At 35.7% G+C, this 21,913-nt stretch overlaps 1 protein-coding gene across 1 annotated transcript in view; it reads left to right on the top strand.

Moving 5' to 3' along the window:
* Positions 1-21,913, top strand: part of LOC132544248 (myosin-IIIb-like) — a 52,852-nt gene that overhangs the window by 25,938 nt on the left and 5,001 nt on the right. Inside the window, exons 12-24 of the mRNA XM_060207820.1 lie at positions 4,480-4,708; positions 5,377-5,541; positions 6,896-7,041; positions 7,474-7,590; positions 7,934-8,000; positions 8,273-8,328; positions 8,922-9,071; positions 10,216-10,333; positions 10,969-11,220; positions 11,982-12,145; positions 12,666-12,792; positions 13,265-13,422; positions 15,660-15,732. Of these exons, the coding sequence (XP_060063803.1) occupies positions 4,480-4,708; positions 5,377-5,541; positions 6,896-7,041; positions 7,474-7,590; positions 7,934-8,000; positions 8,273-8,328; positions 8,922-9,071; positions 10,216-10,333; positions 10,969-11,220; positions 11,982-12,145; positions 12,666-12,792; positions 13,265-13,422; positions 15,660-15,732 (1,822 nt within the window). The remainder of the gene's footprint in view (positions 1-4,479; positions 4,709-5,376; positions 5,542-6,895; positions 7,042-7,473; positions 7,591-7,933; positions 8,001-8,272; positions 8,329-8,921; positions 9,072-10,215; positions 10,334-10,968; positions 11,221-11,981; positions 12,146-12,665; positions 12,793-13,264; positions 13,423-15,659; positions 15,733-21,913) is intronic.

The following is a 21,913-nucleotide window of genomic DNA, read 5'->3' as shown; positions in this document are numbered from 1 at the left end:
GTATATAGGTATGATTGGGGTGTAATTTTGTATATAGTTTTGATGGATGTGTAATTTGGTATATAGGTAATGATGGAGGTGTAATTTGGTATATAGGTATGATGGAGGTGTAATTTGGTACATAGGTATGTAATTTGGTATATAGGTATGATGGGGGTGTAATTTGGTATATAGGTATGATGGGGGTGTAATTTGGTATATAGGTAGGATGGGAGTGTAATTTGGTATATAGGTATGATTGGGGTTTAATTTGGTATATAGGTATGATGGGGTGTAATTTGGTATATAGGTATGATGGAGGTGTAATTTGGTATATAGGTGTGATGGAGGTGTAATTTGGTATATAGGTATGATGGGGTTTAATTTGGTATATAGGTATGATGGGGTGTAATTTGGTATATAGGTATGATGGGGTGTAATTTGGTATATAGGTATGATGGGAGTGTAATTTGGTATATAGGTATGTTGGGGGTGTAATTTGGTATATAGGTATGATGGGGTGTAATTTGGTATATAGGTATGATGGGGGTGTAATTTGGTATATAGGTATGATGGGAGTGTAATTTGGTATATAGGTATGATGGGAAGGTAATTTGGTATAAAAGTATGATGGGGGTGTAATTTGGTATATAGGTATGATGGGGTGTAATTTGGTATATAGGTATGATGGGGTGTAATTTGGTATATAGGTATGATGGGAGTGTAATTTGGTATATAGGTATGATGGGGGTGTAATTTGGTATATATATAGGTATATAGGTATGATGGGGTGTAATTTGGTATATAGGTATGATGGGTATATAGTGTAATTTGGTATATAGGTATGATGGAGGTGTAATTTGGTGTAATTTGGTATATAGGTATGATGGGGTGTAATTTGGTATATAGGTATGATGGTATATATAGGTATGATGGAGGTGTAATTTGGTATAAAGGTATGATGGGGGTGTAATTTGGTATATAGGTATGATGGGAGTGTAATTTGGTATATAGGTATGATGGGAGTGTAATTTGGTATATAGGTATGATGGGGGTGTAATTTGGTATATAGGTATGATGGGAGTGTAATTTGGTATATAGGTATGATGGGGGTGTAATTTGGTATATAGGTATGATGGGGGTGTAATTTGGTATATAGGTATGATGGAGGTGTAATTTGGTATATAGGTATGATGGTATGATGGTATGATGGGGGTGTAATTTGGTATATAGGTATGATGGGGGTGTAATTTGGTATATAGGTATGATGGGGTGTAATTTGGTATATAGGTATGGTGGTGTATTTGGTATATAGGTATGATGGGGTGTAATTTGGTATATAGGTATGATGGGGGTGTAATTTGGTATATAGGTATGATGGGGGTGGGTATGATGTGTAATTTGGTATATAGGTATGATGGGGGTGTAATTTGGTATATAGGTATGATGGGGGTGTAATTTGGTATATAGGTATGATAGGTGTGGAATGTAATTTGATATAGGTATGATGGTGTAATTTGGTATATAGGTATGAGGGGGTGTAATTTGGTATATAGGTATGATGGGGTGTAATTTGGTATATAGGTATGATGGTGTGATGGGGGTGTAATTTGGTATATAGGTATGATGGGGGTGTAATTTGGTATATAGGTATGATGGGGTGTGTAATTTGGTATATAGGTATGATGGGGTGTGATGGGGGTGTAATTTGGTATAAAGGTATGATGGGAGTGTAATTTGGTATATAGGTATGATTGGGGTTTAATTTGGTATATAGGTATGATGGGGTGTAATTTGGTATATAGGTATGATGGAGGTGTAATTTGGTATATAGGTATGATGGGGGTGTAATTTGGTATATAGGTATGATGGAGGTGTAATTTGGTATATAGGTATGATGGGTGTGTAATTTGGTATATAGGTATGATGGGAGTGTAATTTGGTATATAGGTATGATGGGGGTGTAATTTGGTATATAGGTATGATGGGAGTGTAATTTGGTATATAGGTATGATGGGGGTGTAATTTGGTATATAGGTATGATGGGGGTGTAATTTGGTATATAGGTATGATGGGGGTGTAATTTGGTATATAGGTATGATGGGGTGTAATTTGGTATATAGGTATGATGGGGTGTAATTTGGTATATAGGTATGATGGGGGTGGTAATTTGGTATATGATGGATGGTATGGGAGGTGTAATTTGGTATATAGGTATGATGGGGGTGTAATTTGGTATATAGGTATGATGGAGGTGTAATTTGGTATATAGGTGTGATGGAGGTGTAATTTGGTATATAGGTATGATGGGGTTTAATTTGGTATATAGGTATGATGGAGGTGTAATTTGGTATATAGGTATGATGGGGGTAATTTGGTAATTTGGTATATAGGTATGATGGGGGTGTAATTTGGTGTATAGGGGGTGTAATTTGGTATATAGGTATGATGGGGTGTAATTTGGTATATAGGTATGATGGGGTGTAATTTGGTATATAGGTATGATGGAGGTGTAATTTGGTATAGAGGTGTGATGGGGGTTTAATTTGGTATATAGGTATGATGGGGGTGTAATTTGGTATATAGGTGTGATGGAGGTGTAATTTGGTATATAGGTATGATGGAGGTGTAATTTGGTATATAGGTGTGATGGGGGTGTAATTTGATATATAGGTGTGATGGAGGTGTAATTTGGTATATAGGTATGATGGGGTGTAATTTGGTATATAGGTATGATGGAGGTGTAATTTGGTATAAAGGTATGATGGAGGTGTAATTTGGTATAGAGGTATGATGGAGGTGTAATTTGGTATAGAGGTATGATGGAGGTGTAATTTGGTATAAAGGTATGATGGGGGTGTAATTTGGTATATAGGTATGATGGAGGTGAAATTTGGTATATAGGTATGATGGAGGTGAAATTTGGTATATAGGTATGATGGGGGTGTAATTTGGTATATAGGTGTGATGGAGGTGTAATTTGGTATATAGGTATGATGGAGGTGTAATTTGGTATATAGGTATGATGTGTGTGGAATTTTGTATATAGGTATGATGGGAGTGTAATTTGGTATATAGGTATGATGTGTGTGGAATTTTGTATATAGGTATGATGGGAGTGTAATTTGGTATATAGGTATGATGGAGGTGTAATTTGGTATATAGGTATGATGGAGGTGTAATTTGGTATATAGGTATGATGGGGATGTAATTTGATATATAGGTATGATGGGGGTGTAATTTGGTATATAGGTGTGATGGAGGTGTAATTTGGTATATAGGTATGATGTGTGTGGAATTTTGTATATAGGTATGATGGGGGTGTAATTTGGTATATAGGTATGATGGAGGTGTAATTTGGTATATAGGTATGATGGAGGTGTAATTTGGTATATAGGTGTGATGGGGGTGTAATTTGATATATAGGTGTGATGGAGGTGTAATTTGGTATATAGGTATGATGGGAGTGTAATTTGGTATATAGGTATGATGGGGGTGTAATTTGGTATAGAGGTATGATGGAGGTGTAATTTGGTATAAAGGTATGATGGAGGTGAAATTTGGTATATAGGTATGATGGGGGTGTAATTTGGTATATAGGTATGATGGGGGTGTAATTTGGTATAAAGGTATGATGGCGGTGTAATTTGGTATATCGATATGATGGGAAGATTTCCTGTTTTGTATCTGATATAAGGTTATTGTCATTGTAACCAAACTGGGACATTCCGTTTAGACGACGATCAGATTTTAGGTCCTTGGTACATATATGTGTAAACAAAACTGCCAGTATTTCTTTCATAATTGAAACATTCCAGTAGAAAGACAATAATTGGAATTGTTATGCTCCCTACCAGAACAGTGGTTTGTAGTTATGTTTTATGAATTCACCTTTCAACAAAGCAAGTAATACTAAAAAGTTCGTGGGTTCATTTGTTCTCGTTGCTCCATTAAATTTAGATATAACTTTAGATTTGTAAAATACTTAGAGGGATATCAGTTAAATCCAATGGGAGAAAATCTAATCATTTTATGTAAAAATACTCAAAAACAATTTAGATCTAGTTTGATATCTTTTCAAAAAATATTATATATAAAAATGTTAAAATATAAAATTGTTGGGAGCTTTACTACAAGAAAGCATTTAAGAATAAAATATTTCTGCTTGAATTGAAAAGTTTTTCTGAATTTCAGATCTGAGCTGGTCTGGGGCATTATAAGATACCAAAGTATAATACATTGAAATATTTACTTACTGTATTCGGGGGAAACATCTGCCAAGAGTACATTTGGCCTTGAATCAAACATCGCATTTTCGCAAAGTGTTAAATTTGTCCTAAAATACATACCAGTAAAAACAATTTAGCCTGCTTGTTATTTTTAACTTTTTCATGCAAAGGAAAAATGAAGATAAGTTAAACAACAATGAAACCTAATTAGGTGTAAAAATTCAAAATGTTGATTTAAAAGGCAAATTAAACCTTTGTTTGCTTTTTACAGAAATAACAGATCATTACGGACAATTGGAATTTTAGACATGGCAGGTTTTGAGAATTTCCCTGTCAATAGTTTGGAACAGTTGTGCATTAATACTGCCAATGAACAGCTTCAGAATTTCTTCAATGAATATATTTTTGCATGGGAACTTCGTGAATACCAGGGGGAAGGCATCAAAAGCCCAAAAGTCAAGTTTGAAAACAACAGGGATGTTCTGGACCTATTGTTAAGGGTAAGTTTACAAAACAAGGGTCTTACAACTTATTCGAGTAGGCAAAACATATTTCTCTAGTCACTCTGCTTAGCATGTGATGGACCTCCTATATGTTGTGAAGTGAGGTAGCCACAAGCTATTACAGGTAGATCTTGCCTCAAAATGACCCTGGCTGTTCACCAGTGATAAACTAAATTAGCATATTATCGAGTTTTAATTTTTATGATTTTTAGGATGGAAGAAAACTGTGAAGAGATGTATGTTGAAAAAAGAATGGAAAGAGAATAATTTTATAACATTCATGATATACTCATTTCTGCCATAAGCTCTTAGTGAAAGAGCATTTTGAAGCATTGAAAATCACATGCAAAATTTTAAGAACTTAACATATCTTAATTGATCTAAAAGGGAAAATCATATGGAGTTTAAAGACATAAATTTTGGGTAAAATGAATGTAGTTCTGTACTGATATGAATCTATTTAGTATTGAGGGATGTTAAACTGTCAAATCTTTAAAAACTACTTCTGTAGAAAGGCTGGACCAATTAAAACCAAATTAAGATTTTTTTGTATATTTTTATCAGGGGACAATAAAGGAATCCCCTCCTTGTATAGAGGAATTTACTTAGGATGTTTGCTATCATACTTTCTTGATAGAAAATGAAAAAATCTGTCAATTTTTCAGAGACCAGAAGGAATATTTGCAATACTCGAGGATGAATGTCGTCTGCAAACATCTACTGACCAATCATATGTAGATAAGCTTGATCAGTGTTTGGGAAAACATTCACATTATAAAAAGTCAAAAGCCAGAGAGCCAGTTTTCACTGTGTCACACTTTGCAGGCCTGGTAAGTACCAGTCATACAGGATAGATTGAGAAGTTGTTGAGGGATGTTTACGAAGTTTTATCTAGCAATAATGAAGACTACATCTGCAAAGTAATAATTAAGCCATTTGTTTCATGTCCTTCTCTTTATAATAAATATATAATTGTCATGTAATTAGCAGACCCCAGACTTTTGAGTCAGAAGTAATGTGTTGACCTCCAGGTGTCATGTAATAAGCCCACCCCCTGACTTTGAGTCAGAAGTAATGTGTTGACCTCCAGGTGTCATGTAATAAGCCCACCCCCTGACTTTGAGTCAGAAGTAATGTGTTGACCTCCAGGTGTTATGTAATAAGCCCACTCCCTGACTTTGAGTCAGAAGTAATGTGTTGACCTCCAGGTGTCATGTAATAAGCCCACCCCCTGACTTTGAGTCAGGAGTAATGTGTTGACCTCCAGGTGTCATGTAATACACCCACTCTCAGACTTTGAGCCAGGAATGTGTTTGCCATTTGAGCTTAATGTAAGATAAATATTGTATTTGGAAACCCAATTATGGTATAAATCAAATTGAAAATAAGCAAAAATATACAAGTCATGTATATATATTGTATGGTTATGTAAATATGATGACAACACATCTGTCCAAACTTCTATCCATTTGTCTCTTTCTCTGTTGTTTCCACTTTCTGTCTTATAATTTCTTCTGTTTGTCCTATATTTTCCTCTGTCTGGTCTTGTTCTGCTGTCTTCTGTCTGTCCTCCTGTCTTTTCTTCTGTCTGTCCTTTCTTTCCCTTCTGTCTATCATCCTGTTTTTATCTTTGTCTGTCCTCCTGTCTTTTCTTCTGTCTGTCCTTTCTTTCCCTTCTGTCTATCATCCTGTTTTTATCTTTGTCTGTCCTCCTGTCTTTTCTTCTGTCTATCCTTTCTTTCCCTTCTGTCAATCTTCCTGTTTTTATCTTTGTCTGTCTTCCTGTCTTTTCTTCTGTCTGTCCTTTCTTTCCCTTCTGTCTATCATCCTGTTTTTATCTTTGTCTGTCCTCCTGTCTTTTCTTCTGTCTGTCCTTTCTTTCCCTTCTCTCTATCATCCTGTTTTTATCTTTGTCTGTCCTCCTGTCTTTTCTTCTGTCTGTCCTTTCTTTCCCTTCTGTCTATCATCCTGTTTTTATCTTTGTCTGTCCTCCTGTCTTTTCTTCTGCCTGTCATTTCTTTCCCTTCTCTCTATCATCCTGTTTTTATCTTTGTCTGTCCTCCTGTCTTTTCTTCTATCCAAATATTTTTTCTTTCCATTTCGAAGCTTATTCACCTTCTTTTGCAAGGCCTAAATTTTTAGCAAAACTTGAAACTTTTAGATTTTGATTTTGTGTGTTTCGAGGTGAAATATAATGTGGAGGGTGTGATAGAGAAGAACAGAGAAACACTTAGCCCCAACTTTACCAGTCTGATGGAAAACAGTCAGAACATGCTGATAGCTAAGATGTTTAGTGTACAGGTGACAGAATCTGGACGTTTTGACTCACCGTAAGTCGGTACTTTCATTATGAGCATTTGTTTCAATCGACCAAATTGAAATGACTCTGTGTCTTGTATTTCTATGTTTAGTGCATTAATATTGTGCTTCTATATGAGCTGTAATGCTGCTGGCTTGTTTGTTGTTAAATGATTTTAGAATATGACATTTAGTATTTACTTGGATTGACCAAGATTTACCAAGACTGACCGGCTTCACAGAAAAAGCAGAAGACACTTCATATTTGGGAACACCTGGTCTCCTTTCACTTTTTCAAGGGTTTAAGTGTAAAACATTGGTTTGTTCACCATTTGCCTTTGTGCCATTAAATAAGATTCTTCTGACATTTCAGTATCTTGATGAATCAATCAATAATTTCATTATGGAATCTTACTAATGTTATATAACTTTTAATTTCTGAATACATATGTTTATCACTATAGAGAGTCTTTGAAGGGAGACCACTCATGGTCCGCTCCAGAATGGTCTCTTCCTAACCGGCCAGCTTTTGGGCCAGGGGACAGTCTTTCACGTCAAGTAGGACGCCGACTGAAGGAGAGGTATTTAGTCATCCACTCACCACTTTTGTTTTTCTGTCCCTCGCCAAACACAGCTTATATTTTAAGACACTGACCATGTGTTCTGTATATTCATATCATTGATTCTTTCTTTTAAACAGAGAGAGAGAGGGGTGGGGGGGGGATAACGTCACACTTATTCTTCATTCTTATTTCTCTCCTTACGTCTCCTACAACAAGCACTCTAATGGTACGGTGATGTCTACTACAGAAGTTAAACATAATCATCTGTTACTTTGTGAGACCTTTGTTAAAAAAAACCCAATCAAAGTAAGATATTGTGAAATTGTTATTATTTCTTTTTTATATGGTTTTACTGTTACAGGGCAAGCAGAGAACGACAACAACAGATGACGGGGCCACCAAAAAACACTACCAGTGCTCACTTCAGGGTAAAATGATTAGCCAATCAGCTTAATATCAGACAGAAAATAAAACTTAGTGGCAGTATGTTGTACCTAATGACAGCGAATTAAGCTTCATATTGAAAAAAATGTATTTTGCAAAAATTCAATAAAAGATATACTTTAGACGTAGAGACAAAGAGTAGCCAAAACAGCAGAGTAAACTAAAGGATTAAGAATTTTGATTTTAAGTTGGTTTCCTATAAGCTTGAAATTGTTTGTAATTTGATTTAAGCTTAATTTTTTTTTTTCAACTTAAGATGTCCCTATCAGAGTTAGTTGACAAGCTGACGTCCTCAGAGCCTCATTTCATCAGGTTTGTGGATTTAGTTAGTGAATTTTGCAGCACTAGGAACATGCTGAAGATCTAAGATTGTAATGTTACAGTTACAACTGTGCATTCATCAGGTTTATCATTCCTGATTAAGCTTGAAGCATTTTCACTTTCAAAAAGTTTTATCAGCTCCAAAAAATGCAAATATTATTTCATTTTTTTAAATTATATTTTATACAAAAATTTAGAGGAGGCTTAAATTGATACAAACATAAAGAGCTTGTCCTCTAAAGCTCTCCATAACATTGCTGAAGAGCGAAGTCTGTTGTACAATGTATTATGAAATCCTATCCCAGTGAGTGTTTGTGGAAAGATTTGGGTTCTGCAAACCTCCTATTGACCTCATATGCAGTCTACCACTGTGTGTTTTAGTATGTTTATTGTATGTTTTATCACATAAATATATGTTTTATTGTCTCCTGGTTGGGATGTATTAAAATTGTCTGACTATAAATATAAATATTTGAGATGTTAATGATAATTATTAATGACTTTCTAGGACAGTTTTGACGTACGTTGAATTTGTATTCAGATGAAGGTAATTTACAGTATGTATATTTTATATGGAAATGTAGGTGTCTGAAACCCAATACAAATCAGTCTCCGAACAACTTTGACAGCAAGTTGATCCTTTCCCAGCTCAGAAGTACCGGTGTCCTGGAAACCACTCGGATAAGGAAACAAGGATTTCCAACTCGTCTTCCACATCATGTCTTTGTTGACAGGTCAGTCTTCATCAGATACTATGTTTTTTTGAATGGTTCCAATTTTTTAACATTGATTCTCAGTATTTTTTGGAAACATTTCCTGTGTTGAAATGTGTTGATGGGGCATCAGCTGGAGATAGTGGTACTGAACAGAATTGAAAATGAATTCCTGCATTATCAAATTGATGAATTGACTTCAGAAATTACAAATTATGAAAGAATTGATGGAGCATGGAATGTGATTGGTGACATCAAAGACCCTGCTACAGGAAGGAAGAAATATTCTTCACTATTTAGAGTTATGAATGGAACTCTGTGCATATACCATAGTATTGCTGACTGAGAAAGAACTTGTAGCATTGTGAATAAAAATTAAAAACAAATTCCGCTCAAGTTTACACACAGTTTATCAAATTTGATGTCACACAAAATTATGCGTGAAAAGCCAATCAAAAGAATGTTACAAATGTCAACAGTCTCCAAAATTTTTTCAAAAATGTTGAATCTGCAACTTATCAGTCACTGTCACCATAAGCATTTCTACCAAAATGTTTTAACTCATGTGTAGACCTGCAAGTGTGCTACATGTACTTATAATACTAAAGGCTTGTCAGTTTAGTTTGTAATTTAAAATTCTGCACTAACTTCACCATTGACAACAATTATTGGTGGACTTGAATGATGGACAATAAAGCTAGAATTTGAATATTTAACACACATTGTTCAATAGTCATGATTAAAGGAAAAGAATTATGGCAAGAGACTGTTTCTTTTATTATGAGTCTTGATTTCCAACAAAACAGCTTTTTATAAAATCTAAGTGGTTCTTTGTCTGACGATGGTAATGATTGTAATATAGCACTATGTTCCATAATTGGTTGATTGTGATGTTTTTTTAGTATTTTTTTCAAAGGGAGTGGGTGGGGGGAGGGCTTCGCTCCCCTGACCTCACACTAGGGTGCTGCCCTTGACCCGCCAGTGGCCCTAACCAGACCCTTGGATCAATCCTCATTCACAAGTTTAAATGTTGGCAGCTATGTTAATATCTATAAGATGAAAAACACAAAGGAATTATTTTTTTACCAAAACCTTTACTGTAGTTGTCTCAATTAATTTCATTTTCAAGTTCAAGTTTTATGATAATTTTTTTATCTATTTCCAGATATAAGCTGTTAGGTTTTCCTGCCACAGCTATCATAGAACCGTCCTTTATGAAGAATGCTTGTCTACGCATTCTAAAGGCCACAGATATAAGAGATTGTGAGCTGGGGAACACGAAGGTCAGGAGTTATCTCCCCCTTATCAGAATTTAAACTTTGTGTTACATGACTTTGATTTATATACTGATATTGTGGTCTTTTTTCTATATTTAGAGTTTGACATCTGTACAACAGACATGGTCATATGAGGACATATTGATTCTTACTCAAGAGTATCAAATCTTACTGAAGAGTAATTAGAAATTGTTAATGATAAAATTTGGCAACAAGAAATGATAGTGCTTTATATTTGTGCTGTCAAGCGGATAAATTGCTGCCAGATAAAATGTTTTCTTTAGGGAATATTTAATGTGATTTGTATTTATATGGCAATATGACTTACATGAAAATAAGATAAAGATGGATATTTTGTGTTTCTATGTTTTCTTCACTGGTTAAGTCTAATGTTTGTACAAATTCAAAATTGATGTCCAGAATTGAGGCAATCAGAAAAAAATCCATTATTGATTAAGAATGACCGATGGAAAGAACCATTCCAAGTTTTTTGCTATTGAAAAATACCATGATATTTCTGAATTGCCATTGTAATCACAAAATTAGATGTTTTGAAATGTATAACTTTTTTTGAAAACAGTAGTCTGCCTTTGTTATTAAATATATAGAATGTTTATTATTTTCTGTTTATTACTTGTCAGGTGTTTCTTCGTTACTGGCAAACAGACAAATTGAATCTCTGTTTAGATGTAATGATTGAGGAGTTAGTGACACTGCAGAGTGTAATACGAACATTTGTCACTAGGCGACGGTTTCTTTCAATACGGAAACAACATCAGAAACACCAAGAACTGCTGACCAGTTTTGGAGAGTTTGTGTCACGTGAAAATTCTAAAGTGTATCACATGATGGTGTCGAGTGATGATCATGATAGATTCAACTACCAAACTCAGGTATGACTCAACTACCAAACTCAGGTATGACTAAACTACCAAACTCAGGTATGATTCAACTACCTAACTCAGGTATGACACAACTACCTAGCTCAGGTATGACTCAACTACCAAACTCAGGTATGACTAAACTACCAAACTCAGGTATGACTAAACTACCAAACTCAGGTATGACTCATCTACCAAACTCAGGTATGACTAAACTACCAAACTCAGGTATGACTCAACTACCAAACTCAGGTATGACTCAGGTATGATTCAACTACCAAACTAACTCAGGTATGACACAACTACCTAAACTCAGGTATGACTAAACTACCAAACTCTACTTAAACTCAGGTATGACTCAACTACCAAACTCAGGTATGACTCAACTACCAAACTCAGGTATGACTCAACTACCAAACTCAGGTATGACTCAACTACCTAACTCAGGTATGATTCAACTACCTAACTCAGGTATGACACAACTACCTAACTCAGGTATGATTCAACTACCAAACTCAGGTATGACTCAACTATGTTTTTTAGTCTTGAGAAAAAAGTTTAAAGATATCAAATATTTACCATTATACATGAATGTGAATTAGGGCTATTTGAGTAAAACCTCTGCTGGATTCCAGAACTCCAAAATAAATCACTTCTATGTTCATTACTTCCAAACAAATTTTGAAGTCCAAGGAGATGATGGAATAGATGTCCTTTAGACTTAAAGGGTTTTGTAATTAAACTTAAATTCACGTACTTCACATTACTTACAGTTAGAAGAAACCGAGAGACGTGAAGCCGAGAGACGTGAAACCGAGAGACGTGAAGCCGAGAGACGTGAAACCGAGAGACGCGGGGCCCCAGTAATGCCCCATGTCACTAATCGAGGTGTTCCTGACTATTACCACCACATAGAGGAAGACTATAACTGGCCTCGGTATGTAGTGTAAATTTCTCAGTTGTGGAAAATGTTTTGTCAACATTTAACGGTTATTGGTGTTGTACGGCTTGAGAATATACAAGAGGAGTGGACAGATGTGATAAGGTTTGGCCAACTTCCGGACCATGTGGGTTTTCTCCAGGTACTCCAATTTCCTCCCACAATATGACACCTTGCGTGCTTCCTTCCAGGCCATGAATAGGGTTTAATATAAGTTGAAATAACTTGTTTCACATTTATTGTAAAATGAATGAAGTTTAATGTAAAAGCCCTGCTTAAGGTGGAAACTTTACACAAAATGAAGAACATAACATATCTGATTGAAGCATCTAAGATCATCTTTGTGAAGTACACATGAATTATCCACCGTAAAGTTTCCAGGTATTTTCCAGTCCTAATGACTAATGACTATACAGACTATTTCTGTACATATACATAGGTTACTTACACTTTACATGTATTTTGTGATCAATGCCATGTAGACAGTTAATATTACCGCCTGGATTATGATATTTAGTCCGGACTACTACAATGAACCTGACCCTAGACAACCATCCAGTCACCAAGGTCACCATCAAGGACGACAGATTCCTGATGTTCAAGGTCAACATGACCAGAAGGAAAATTCTGGTTTTTTATATCAGGTAAATTTTCAATTTTAAAGGACTTTTATGGAAATGATGTACATGAACTTAATCATAACATCAACAACCTTCAGAAAGTATGCATTGGCAATTTGAAGCTTTGCCTGTATAAATGTTCATGTATAGATAAACTTACTTTTACATGAGATAAATCAATATTTCATTGAATTTTTCCTCTTTATATACAAGTTCTTCACAAATTATGTAAATGGCAGAAGCTATCATTCATTCACACTTGACCTTTCATGTGATGTTGAACTTGACCTATATCTGTGAAAACTTCAGAAAGAAATACATCTACAATAGGAGTTGGACAAACTTGACTTATATGAATATTTCTCCTAAATTACACCTCTCTTTGATGCAGTTTTGACCAGCAATTAAAGAAAATGGACAAACTTGACCTACATGTATCTTTCCCTTAACGTTGACCTCTCATTGATGACATCTTGACCTTGACCTCTATCTTTAGAACCACCTGAACCAGCTGCTACAGAAGTGGGGCGAGCTTGACCCAGATATATGGTGTAAGATTCTGTACATGGAATATGACCGTCCAGTGGCCAAATTCTACATACTTGACCGCGAAGTCAGCATCGATATGTCCTATGAAGAGTTTGATGGAGAACGGTAGGCTTTTGATAAGATGGAGTTTAAATGGACATCTGAGAGATCTTTCTAAATAAAAACTCTTCCAATTATTATTGTAATTTTGAACACAAAATTTTCACCAGACAATTTCTGTTAATATAAAAGTGTATTCCACATTGAATATTAAATGGATAAAGACATCTCTACAACAAAGTTAGCTAGTATGTCTGTGTATAAATGGAAACTCCTTGGAACGTGTTACAGTGAAGTGACTGTTTGCCTTTTAGTATGTCTGTATATAAATGGAAACTCCTTGGAACGTGTTACAGTGAAGTGACTGTTTGCCTTTTAGTATGTCTGTATATAAATGGAAACTCCTTGGAACGTGTTACAGTGAAGTGACTGTTTGCCTTTTAGTATGTCTGTATATAAATGGAAACTCCTTGGAACGTGTTACAGTGAAGTGACTGTTTGCCTTTTAGTATGTCTGTATATAAATGGAAACTCCTTGGAACGTGTTACAGTGAAGTGACTGTTTGCCTTTTAGTATGTCTGTATATAAATGGAAACTCCTTGGAACGTGTTACAGTGAAGTGACTGTTTGCCTTTTAGTATGTCTGTATATAAATGGAAACTCCATGGAACGTGTTACAGTGTTTACCTATTATTTCCTTTTATTTTTAGGTCATCGGACCCGAAGGGTCCGATGACCTATAGTCATCATGCTTCGTCCGTCGTCGTGCGCCGTGCGCCGTCCGTAAACTTTTCATTCAAACGACTTCTTCTCAATAATTGGAAGGCCGAGGCAACTAATATTTGGCCTGTAGCTTGCTTTGATGAAGCCCTACCAAGTTTGTTAAAAAGAATGACCTTGACCTTCATTCAAGGTCACAGGGGTCAAATGTCTTAAAATCTTCAAACGACTTCTTCTCAATAACTGGAGGGCCCAGGCAACTAATATTTAGCCTGTAGCTTGCTTTGATGAAACCCTACCAAGTTTGTTCAAATGAATGACCTTGACCTTCATTCAAGGTCACAGGGGTCAAATGTCTTTAAATCTTCAAAGGACTTCTTCTCAGTAATCAAAAGGCCCAGGCAACTAAAATAAGGCCTGTAGCATGCTGGGATGAAGGACTACCAAGTTTGTTCAAATGAATGACCTTGACCCACTTTAAAGGTCACAGGGGTCAAATATGTTAAAATCTTTAAACAACTTCTTCTCAATAACCAAAAGGCTCAGATTGCTGATATTGTGCCTGTGGCATGCTGGGATGAAGGGCTATCAAGTTTGTTTAAATGAATGACCTTGAACAACTTTCAAGGTCACAGGGGTCAAATATGTCAAAATCTTTAAATAACTTCTTCTCAAATACTAGAAGGCCTAGGGGTCTAATACTTGGCCCATAGCATGCTATATACAAAGTTTGTTCAAATGAATGACCTTGGCCCACTTTCAAGGTCACAGGGGTCAAATATGTTAAAATATACAAAGGACTTCATCTCAATAAGCAAAAGTCTATGAGTGCCGATATTGGGTCTGTAGCATGCTGGGAGGAAAGGCTACCAAGTTTATTTAAATGAATGACCTTGAACAACTTTCAAGGTCGCAGGGGTCAAATATGTCAAAATCTTTAAATAACTTCTTCTCAAATACTAGAAGGCCTAGGGGGCTAATACTTGGCCCATAGCATGCTGGCATGGAGCCCTACAAAGTTTGTTCAAATGAATGACCTCAACCCACTTTCAAGGTCACAGGGGTCAAATATGTTAAAATATACAAACGACTTCTTCTCAACAAGCAAAAGTCCATGAGTGCTGATATTGGGCCTGTAAGATGCTTGGAGGAGAGGCTACCAAGTTTGTTCAAATGAATGACCTCAACCCACTTTCTAGGTTTGGCTTGCTTTTTGTCAGATGACCGTTAAGGCCCATGGGCCTCTTGTTTGTATATTTTGAATCATCATTCAAAGGGTCAAAGGACATTCATGAGAATTTTAGAAGTATAATTAAATGATATCTCATAGTTCAACACAGCAGCAGGTTGATCTTGTCGTTAGGTCAACTGGCCCCAAGGCCTATTTTGCCATGTTCCAGGGGTACAAAGACTAACAATAATTATTGGTAAGTAAAATTTTTTCTAAGAAGGCTGCTGATGTTATAACCATAGAATTTTACCCATTGTGAATAAAAACCTGAAAGGAAATTTGATAGCTAGATATTATAGCGGAAAGTTTAACGCTGTGTAGTAACTTTTTCATTCATTTGATTTGATTTAGGATTGGACTAGGTGTGTTCCGAAACAGTCGACGAGACACACTTTCAGAAGAATACAGGAGTTACATTGGCAAGGTAATGCTCTTTGGCTTTTTCATTTTCTTGGTTAGAATAGTAATATAGAGTTCTGTCCTGCTTTAATATAAAATCGATTAGGCTAGGGTTGTAATCCTCATGGTGGGGTTGTCGTAGTTTTTTTTTTGTTTTTTGGTTTTGTATTAGGAAGAAGGAAGAATATGTATTTTTGCTTTATAGACACAAGCAACTCAAAGTCAAAGTCAGAAACAAGCTTTGATGGATATATTTATTAATATAGAATGTAAGATACCCTCTACCTAATCATATCCAGAGTTGTGGCTCTTTGACAAATTTTCAATGCTTTCTGTTTCCATTTATGTGCCAAATCTGTTCGGAACTAACATAAGAGCTAGCAAGTATGTATCTAGCCCAAAGCTTAAAAAGCTGCTACAATGTAGATCCATGGTAATTCAGACATAAAATGGAACCTTTTCTGTTAATATAACATTGTTTAATGTAATTATATAAATTATTCTATGTGAGTTACAAAGCGATTTGGATGAGATGACGGTTATATATTGCAGGGTTTAATGTTAAAGTGTACCCTGAGAGTAATTTTATATTTAGATATAATGTTAAGAATGCCGTAAAAATAATAATAATGAAAACCCCGTCAAAATCCGTTGCCCCAGTGTCGAGTTATTAAAGCTCAAAGTTGTCGATTTTCACCTGTCCGCCCAGACCTAATCAGCCGAATTGTCATTTCCGCGGAATTGAGGCTCTTCTACTCGTGACGTCATAAGTTCAACAGAAATGGCAGTCAACATGACTGACAGTGACAACGACACCGCAACTGAGAGCGATTTGAGCATGAGTTTTGAGGAGTCTGATTATGGTGTAAATGATATGTCTGAAGACGGAATCCAGCCCTACCGATTTGAACTGGAATTACAAGACGATGTATCCAGTGAGGAGGAAAATGACCCTTCGAAAAGTGACGATCGCTTGGGCAACATAGATTGGCACGTACTTCACTGGGTCTCACCAGTAGTCGTGAAAGTAGTCGAACAGTGAATCGTCGTTTCAAAGAAACAAAATAAAATTGGGTGTGTTTTTGGACTAATTTTACTATCTTTAAGTCTCGATCAACAATTTCTGACGTCAGGAAATCGCGTTTGTGCAAGACTATGCATACATTCACGGGGTGTCGGGAATTTTCTTACCGAAGAAGTTTCGTCCGAGGGGAATTTTTCTTTCCAGGGAATTTTCGTAGCACTATGGATATATATAGATAGGGTGTCAACAACCAATTATAACACCCTCCGCTGTGTTAATAATAAAAATTTGATGTTTTAGAAGTTTAAACAATTATTTGACTGGTATGAAAATTCTCGGGGTGAAAATTCCCGTGACCCATTCACGACTAGGCCTTCTCCGTTATTAGCGTTCGATTACAGGTGTGTCGCCTCACAGATGTCACAATTGTTTTTTCCAGCCACAGAGGTGCTAATTACCTAACCTGGCACAGGTGTGATTATGAGTTTAGATGATCAAGATTGGTGATCTTATTGTTATTTTACGATCGCATAATTAATAACTAAACAACATCGTCTCCTGGAAGATCTAAAAACCAAATACACCTTATACAAACAACATACACACATAACCTATTCTATAAATTCTAATAATTCTATTCTATGCTATATAATAGCAGTATGAAAATTCTCGGGGTGAAAATTCCCGTGACCCATTCACGACTAGGCCTTCTCTGTTAAGGAGAGATGACAGTTATATAGTGCAGGGTTTAATGTTGGAGAGATGACAGGGTTATGTTATAGCGGGTTTAATGTTAAGGAGAGAGACAACCATACACAGATGATGGGATATTGCCTCGTTCACAATCACATGTAGCACAGTAAAGACAATATGGCTGCATCAACAAAAGCGTTGAACTTATGACGTCACAGGTTTGCAGGGTTTAATGTTAAGGAGAGATGACAGTTATATAGTGCAGGGTTTAATGTTAAGGTGAGAGGACGAGATGATGGTTTTATATTGCAGGGTTTAATGTTAAGGTGAGATGACAGTTATATAGTGCAGGGTTTAATGTTAAGGTGAGAGGACGGTTATATAGTGCAGGGTTTAATGTTAAGGAGAGATGACAGTTATATATTGCAGGGTTTAATGTTAAGGAGAGATGACTGTTTTATATTGCAGGGTTTAATGTTAAGGAGAGATGACAGTTATATAGTGCAGGGTTTAATGTTAAGGAGAGATGACTGTTTTATATTGCAGGGTTTAATGTTAAGGAGAGATGACTGTTTTATATTGCAGGGTTTAATGTTAAGGAGAGATGACAGTTATATAATGCAGGGTTTAATGTTAAGGAGAGAGGACAAGATGATGGTTTTATATTGCAGGGTTTAATGTTAAGGAGAGATGACAGTTATATAGTGCAGGGTTTAATGTTAAGGAGAGATGACAGTTATATAGTGCAGGGTTTAATGTTAAGGTTAAATGTTAAGGAGAGAGGACAGATATAGTTTTATATTGCAGGGTTTAATGTGATATATTGCAGGGTTTAATGTTAAGGAGAGATGACTGTTTTATATTGCAGGGTTTAATGTTAAGGAGAGATGACAGTTATATAGTGCAGGGTTTAATGTTAAGGAGAGATGACAGTTATATAGTGCAGGGTTTAATGTTAAGGAGAGATGACTGTTTTATATTGCAGGGTTTAATGTTAAGGAGAGATGACTGTTTTATATTGCAGGGTTTAATGTTAAGGAGAGAGGACGTTTTATATTGCAGGGTTTAATGTTAAGTTTTATATTGCAGGGTTTAATGTTAAGGAGAGATGACTGTTTTATATTGCAGGGTTTAATGTTAAGGAGAGAGGACAAGATGATGGTTTTATATTGCAGGGTTTAATGTTAAGGAGAGAGGACGAGATGATGGTTTTATATTGCAGGGTTTAATGTTAAGGAGAGATGACTGTTTTATATTGCAGGGTTTAATGTTAAGGAGAGTTTAATGTTAAGGAGAGATGACAGTTATATATTGCAGGGTTTAATGTTAAGGAGAGAGGACAGATTGGTTTTATATTGCAGGGTTTAATGTTAAGAGAGAGATGATGCAGGGTTTAATGTTATACAGTTATATATTGCAGGGTTTAATGTTAAGGAGAGAGGACAGATATAGATGACAGTTATATTGCAGGGTTTAATGTTAAGGAGAGAGGACTAGATGATGGTTTTATATTGCAGGGTTTAATGTTAAGGAGAGATGACTTTTATAGTGCAGGGTTTAATGTTAAGGAGAGATTGCAGGGTTTAATGTTAAGGAGAGATGACAGTTATATAGTGCAGGGTTTAATGTTAAGGTGAGAGGACGAGATGATGGTTTTATATTGCAGGGTTTAATGTTAAGGAAAGAGGACAAGATGATGGTTTTATATTGCAGGGTTTAATGTTAAGGAGAGAGGACAAGATGATGGTTTTATATTGCAGGGTTTAATGTTAAGGAGAGAGGACAGGTTTTATAGTGCAGGGTTTAATGTTAAGGAGAGATGACAGTTATATATTGCAGGGTTTAATGTTAAGGAGAGATGACAGTTATATATTGCAGGGTTTAATGTTAAGGTGAGATGACGTGTTGAATGTTTTATATTGCAGGGTTTAATGTTATGGTTTTATATTGCAGGGTTTAATGTTAAGGGTTTAATGTTAAGAGAGAGGACGACAGTTTTATATTGCAGGGTTTAATGTTAAGGAGAGATGACATTATATATATATTGCAGGGTTTAATGTTAAAGAGATGACAATGGTTTTATATTGCAGGGTTTAATGTTAAGGAGAGAGGACGAGATGATGGTTTTATATTGCAGGGTTTAATGTTAAGGAGAGATGACAGTTTTATATTGCAGGGTTTAATGTTAAGGAGAGATGACAGTTATATAGTGCAGGGTTTAATGTTAAGGAGAGAGGACGAGATGATGGTTTTATATTGCAGGGTTTAATGTTAAGGAGAGAGGACAAGATGATGGTTTTATATTGCAGGGTTTAATGTTAAGGAGAGAGGACAGTTATATAGTGCAGGGTTTAATGTTAAGGAGGGTTTAATATATTTAATGTAGAGGACGAGATGATGGTTTTATATTGCAGGGTTTAATGTTAAGGAGAGATGACTGTTTTATATTGCAGGGTTTAATGTTAAGGAGAGATGACAGTTATATAGTGCAGGGTTTAATGTTAAGGTGAGAGGACGAGATGATGGTTTTATATTGCAGGGTTTAATGTTAAGGAGAGATGACTGTTTTATATTAAGGAGAGATGACAGTTATATAATGCAGGGTTTAATGTTAAGGAGAGAGGACAAGATGATGGTTTTATATTGCAGGGTTTAATGTTAAGGAGAGATGACAGTTATATAGTGCAGGGTTTAATGTTAAGGAGAGATGACTATTTTATATTGCAGGGTTTAATGTTAAGGAGAGATGACAGTTATATAGTGCAGGGTTTAATGTTAAGGAGAGAGGACGAGATGATGGTTTTATATTGCAGGGTTTAATGTTAAGGAGAGATGACAGTTATATAGTGCAGGGTTTAATGTTAAGGAGAGAGGACGAGATGATGGTTTTATATTGCAGGGTTTAATGTTAAGGAGAGATGACAGTTATATATTGCAGGGTTTAATGTTAAGGAGAGAGGACAAGATGATGGTTTTATATTGCAGGGTTTAATGTTAAGGTGAGAGGACGAGATGACTGTTTTATATTGCAGGGTTTAATGTTAAGGAGAGATGACAGTTATATAGTGCAGGGTTTAATGTTAAGGAGAGATGACTGTTTTATATTGCAGGGTTTAATGTTAAGGAGAGAGGACAAGATGATGGTTTTATATTGCAGGGTTTAATGTTAAGGAGAGATGACAGTTATATAGTGCAGGGTTTAATGTTAAGGAGAGATGACTATTTTATATTGCAGGGTTTAATGTTAAGGAGAGAGGACAAGATGATGGTTTTATATTGCAGGGTTTAATGTTAAGGTGAGAGGACAGTTTTATATTGCAGGGTTTAATGTTAAGGAGAGATGACATATTGCAGGGTTTAATGTTAAGGAGAGATATATATATTGCAGGGTTTAATGTTAAGGAGAGAGGACAAGATGATGGTTTTATATTGCAGGGTTTAATGTTAAGGAGAGAGGACGAAGATGATGGTTTTATATTGCAGGGTTTAATGTTCAGGAGAGATGACGGTTATATATTGCAGGGTTTAATGTTAAGGAGAGATGACAGTTATATATTGTAGGGTTTAATGTTATACAGTTATTGCAGGGTTTAATGTTAAGGAGAGAGGAGAGATGACAGGTTTTATATAGTGCAGGGTTTAATGTTAAGGAGAGATGACAGTTATATATTGCAGGGTTTAATGTTAAGGAGAGAGGACAAGATGATGGTTTTATATTGCAGGGTTTAATGTTAAGGAGAGATGACTGTTTTATATTGCAGGGTTTAATGTTAAGGAGAGATGACAGTTATATATTGCAGGGTTTAATGTTAAGGAGAGATGGTTGTTAAGGAGAGATGACAGTTATATATGCAGGGTTTAATGTTGGAGAGATGACAGTTATATAGTGCAGGGTTTAATGCAGGGTTTAATGTTAAGGAGAGAGGACAGTTATATATTGCAGGGTTTAATGTTAAGGAGAGATGGTTATATATTGCAGGGTTTAATGTTAAGGAGAGATGACTGTTTTATATTGCAGGGTTTAATGTTAAGGAGAGAGGACGAGATGATGGTTTTATATTGCAGGGTTTAATGTTAAGGAGAGATGACTGTTTTATATTGCAGGGTTTAATGTTAAGGAGAGATGACAGTTATATAGTGCAGGGTTTAATGTTAAGGAGAGATGACAGTTATATAGTGCAGGGTTTAATGTTAAGGAGAGAGGACGAGATGATGGTTTTATATTGCAGGGTTTAATGTTAAGGAGAGATGACAGCAGGGTAAGGAGAGATGACTGTTTTATATTGCAGGGTTTAATGTTAAGGTGAGAGGACGGTTATATAGTGCAGGGTTTAATGTTAAGGAGAGATGACAGTTATATATTGCAGGGTTTAATGTTAAGGAGAGATGACAGTTATATAGTGCAGGGTTTAATGTTAAGGAGAGATGACAGTTATATAGTGCAGGGTTTAATGTTAAGGTGAGAGGACGAGATGACTGTTTTATATTG

The sequence above is a fragment of the Ylistrum balloti genome, unplaced genomic scaffold (genome assembly GCF_031769215.1).
Source record: "Ylistrum balloti isolate Yb309-2 unplaced genomic scaffold, AGI_CSIRO_Ybal_v1 Utg369786, whole genome shotgun sequence".
Taxonomy (NCBI): Eukaryota; Metazoa; Mollusca; class Bivalvia; order Pectinida; family Pectinidae; genus Ylistrum; species Ylistrum balloti.
Note: the sequence above shows the minus strand (reverse complement) of the source record. Positions and strands in the feature narration are given on the sequence as shown.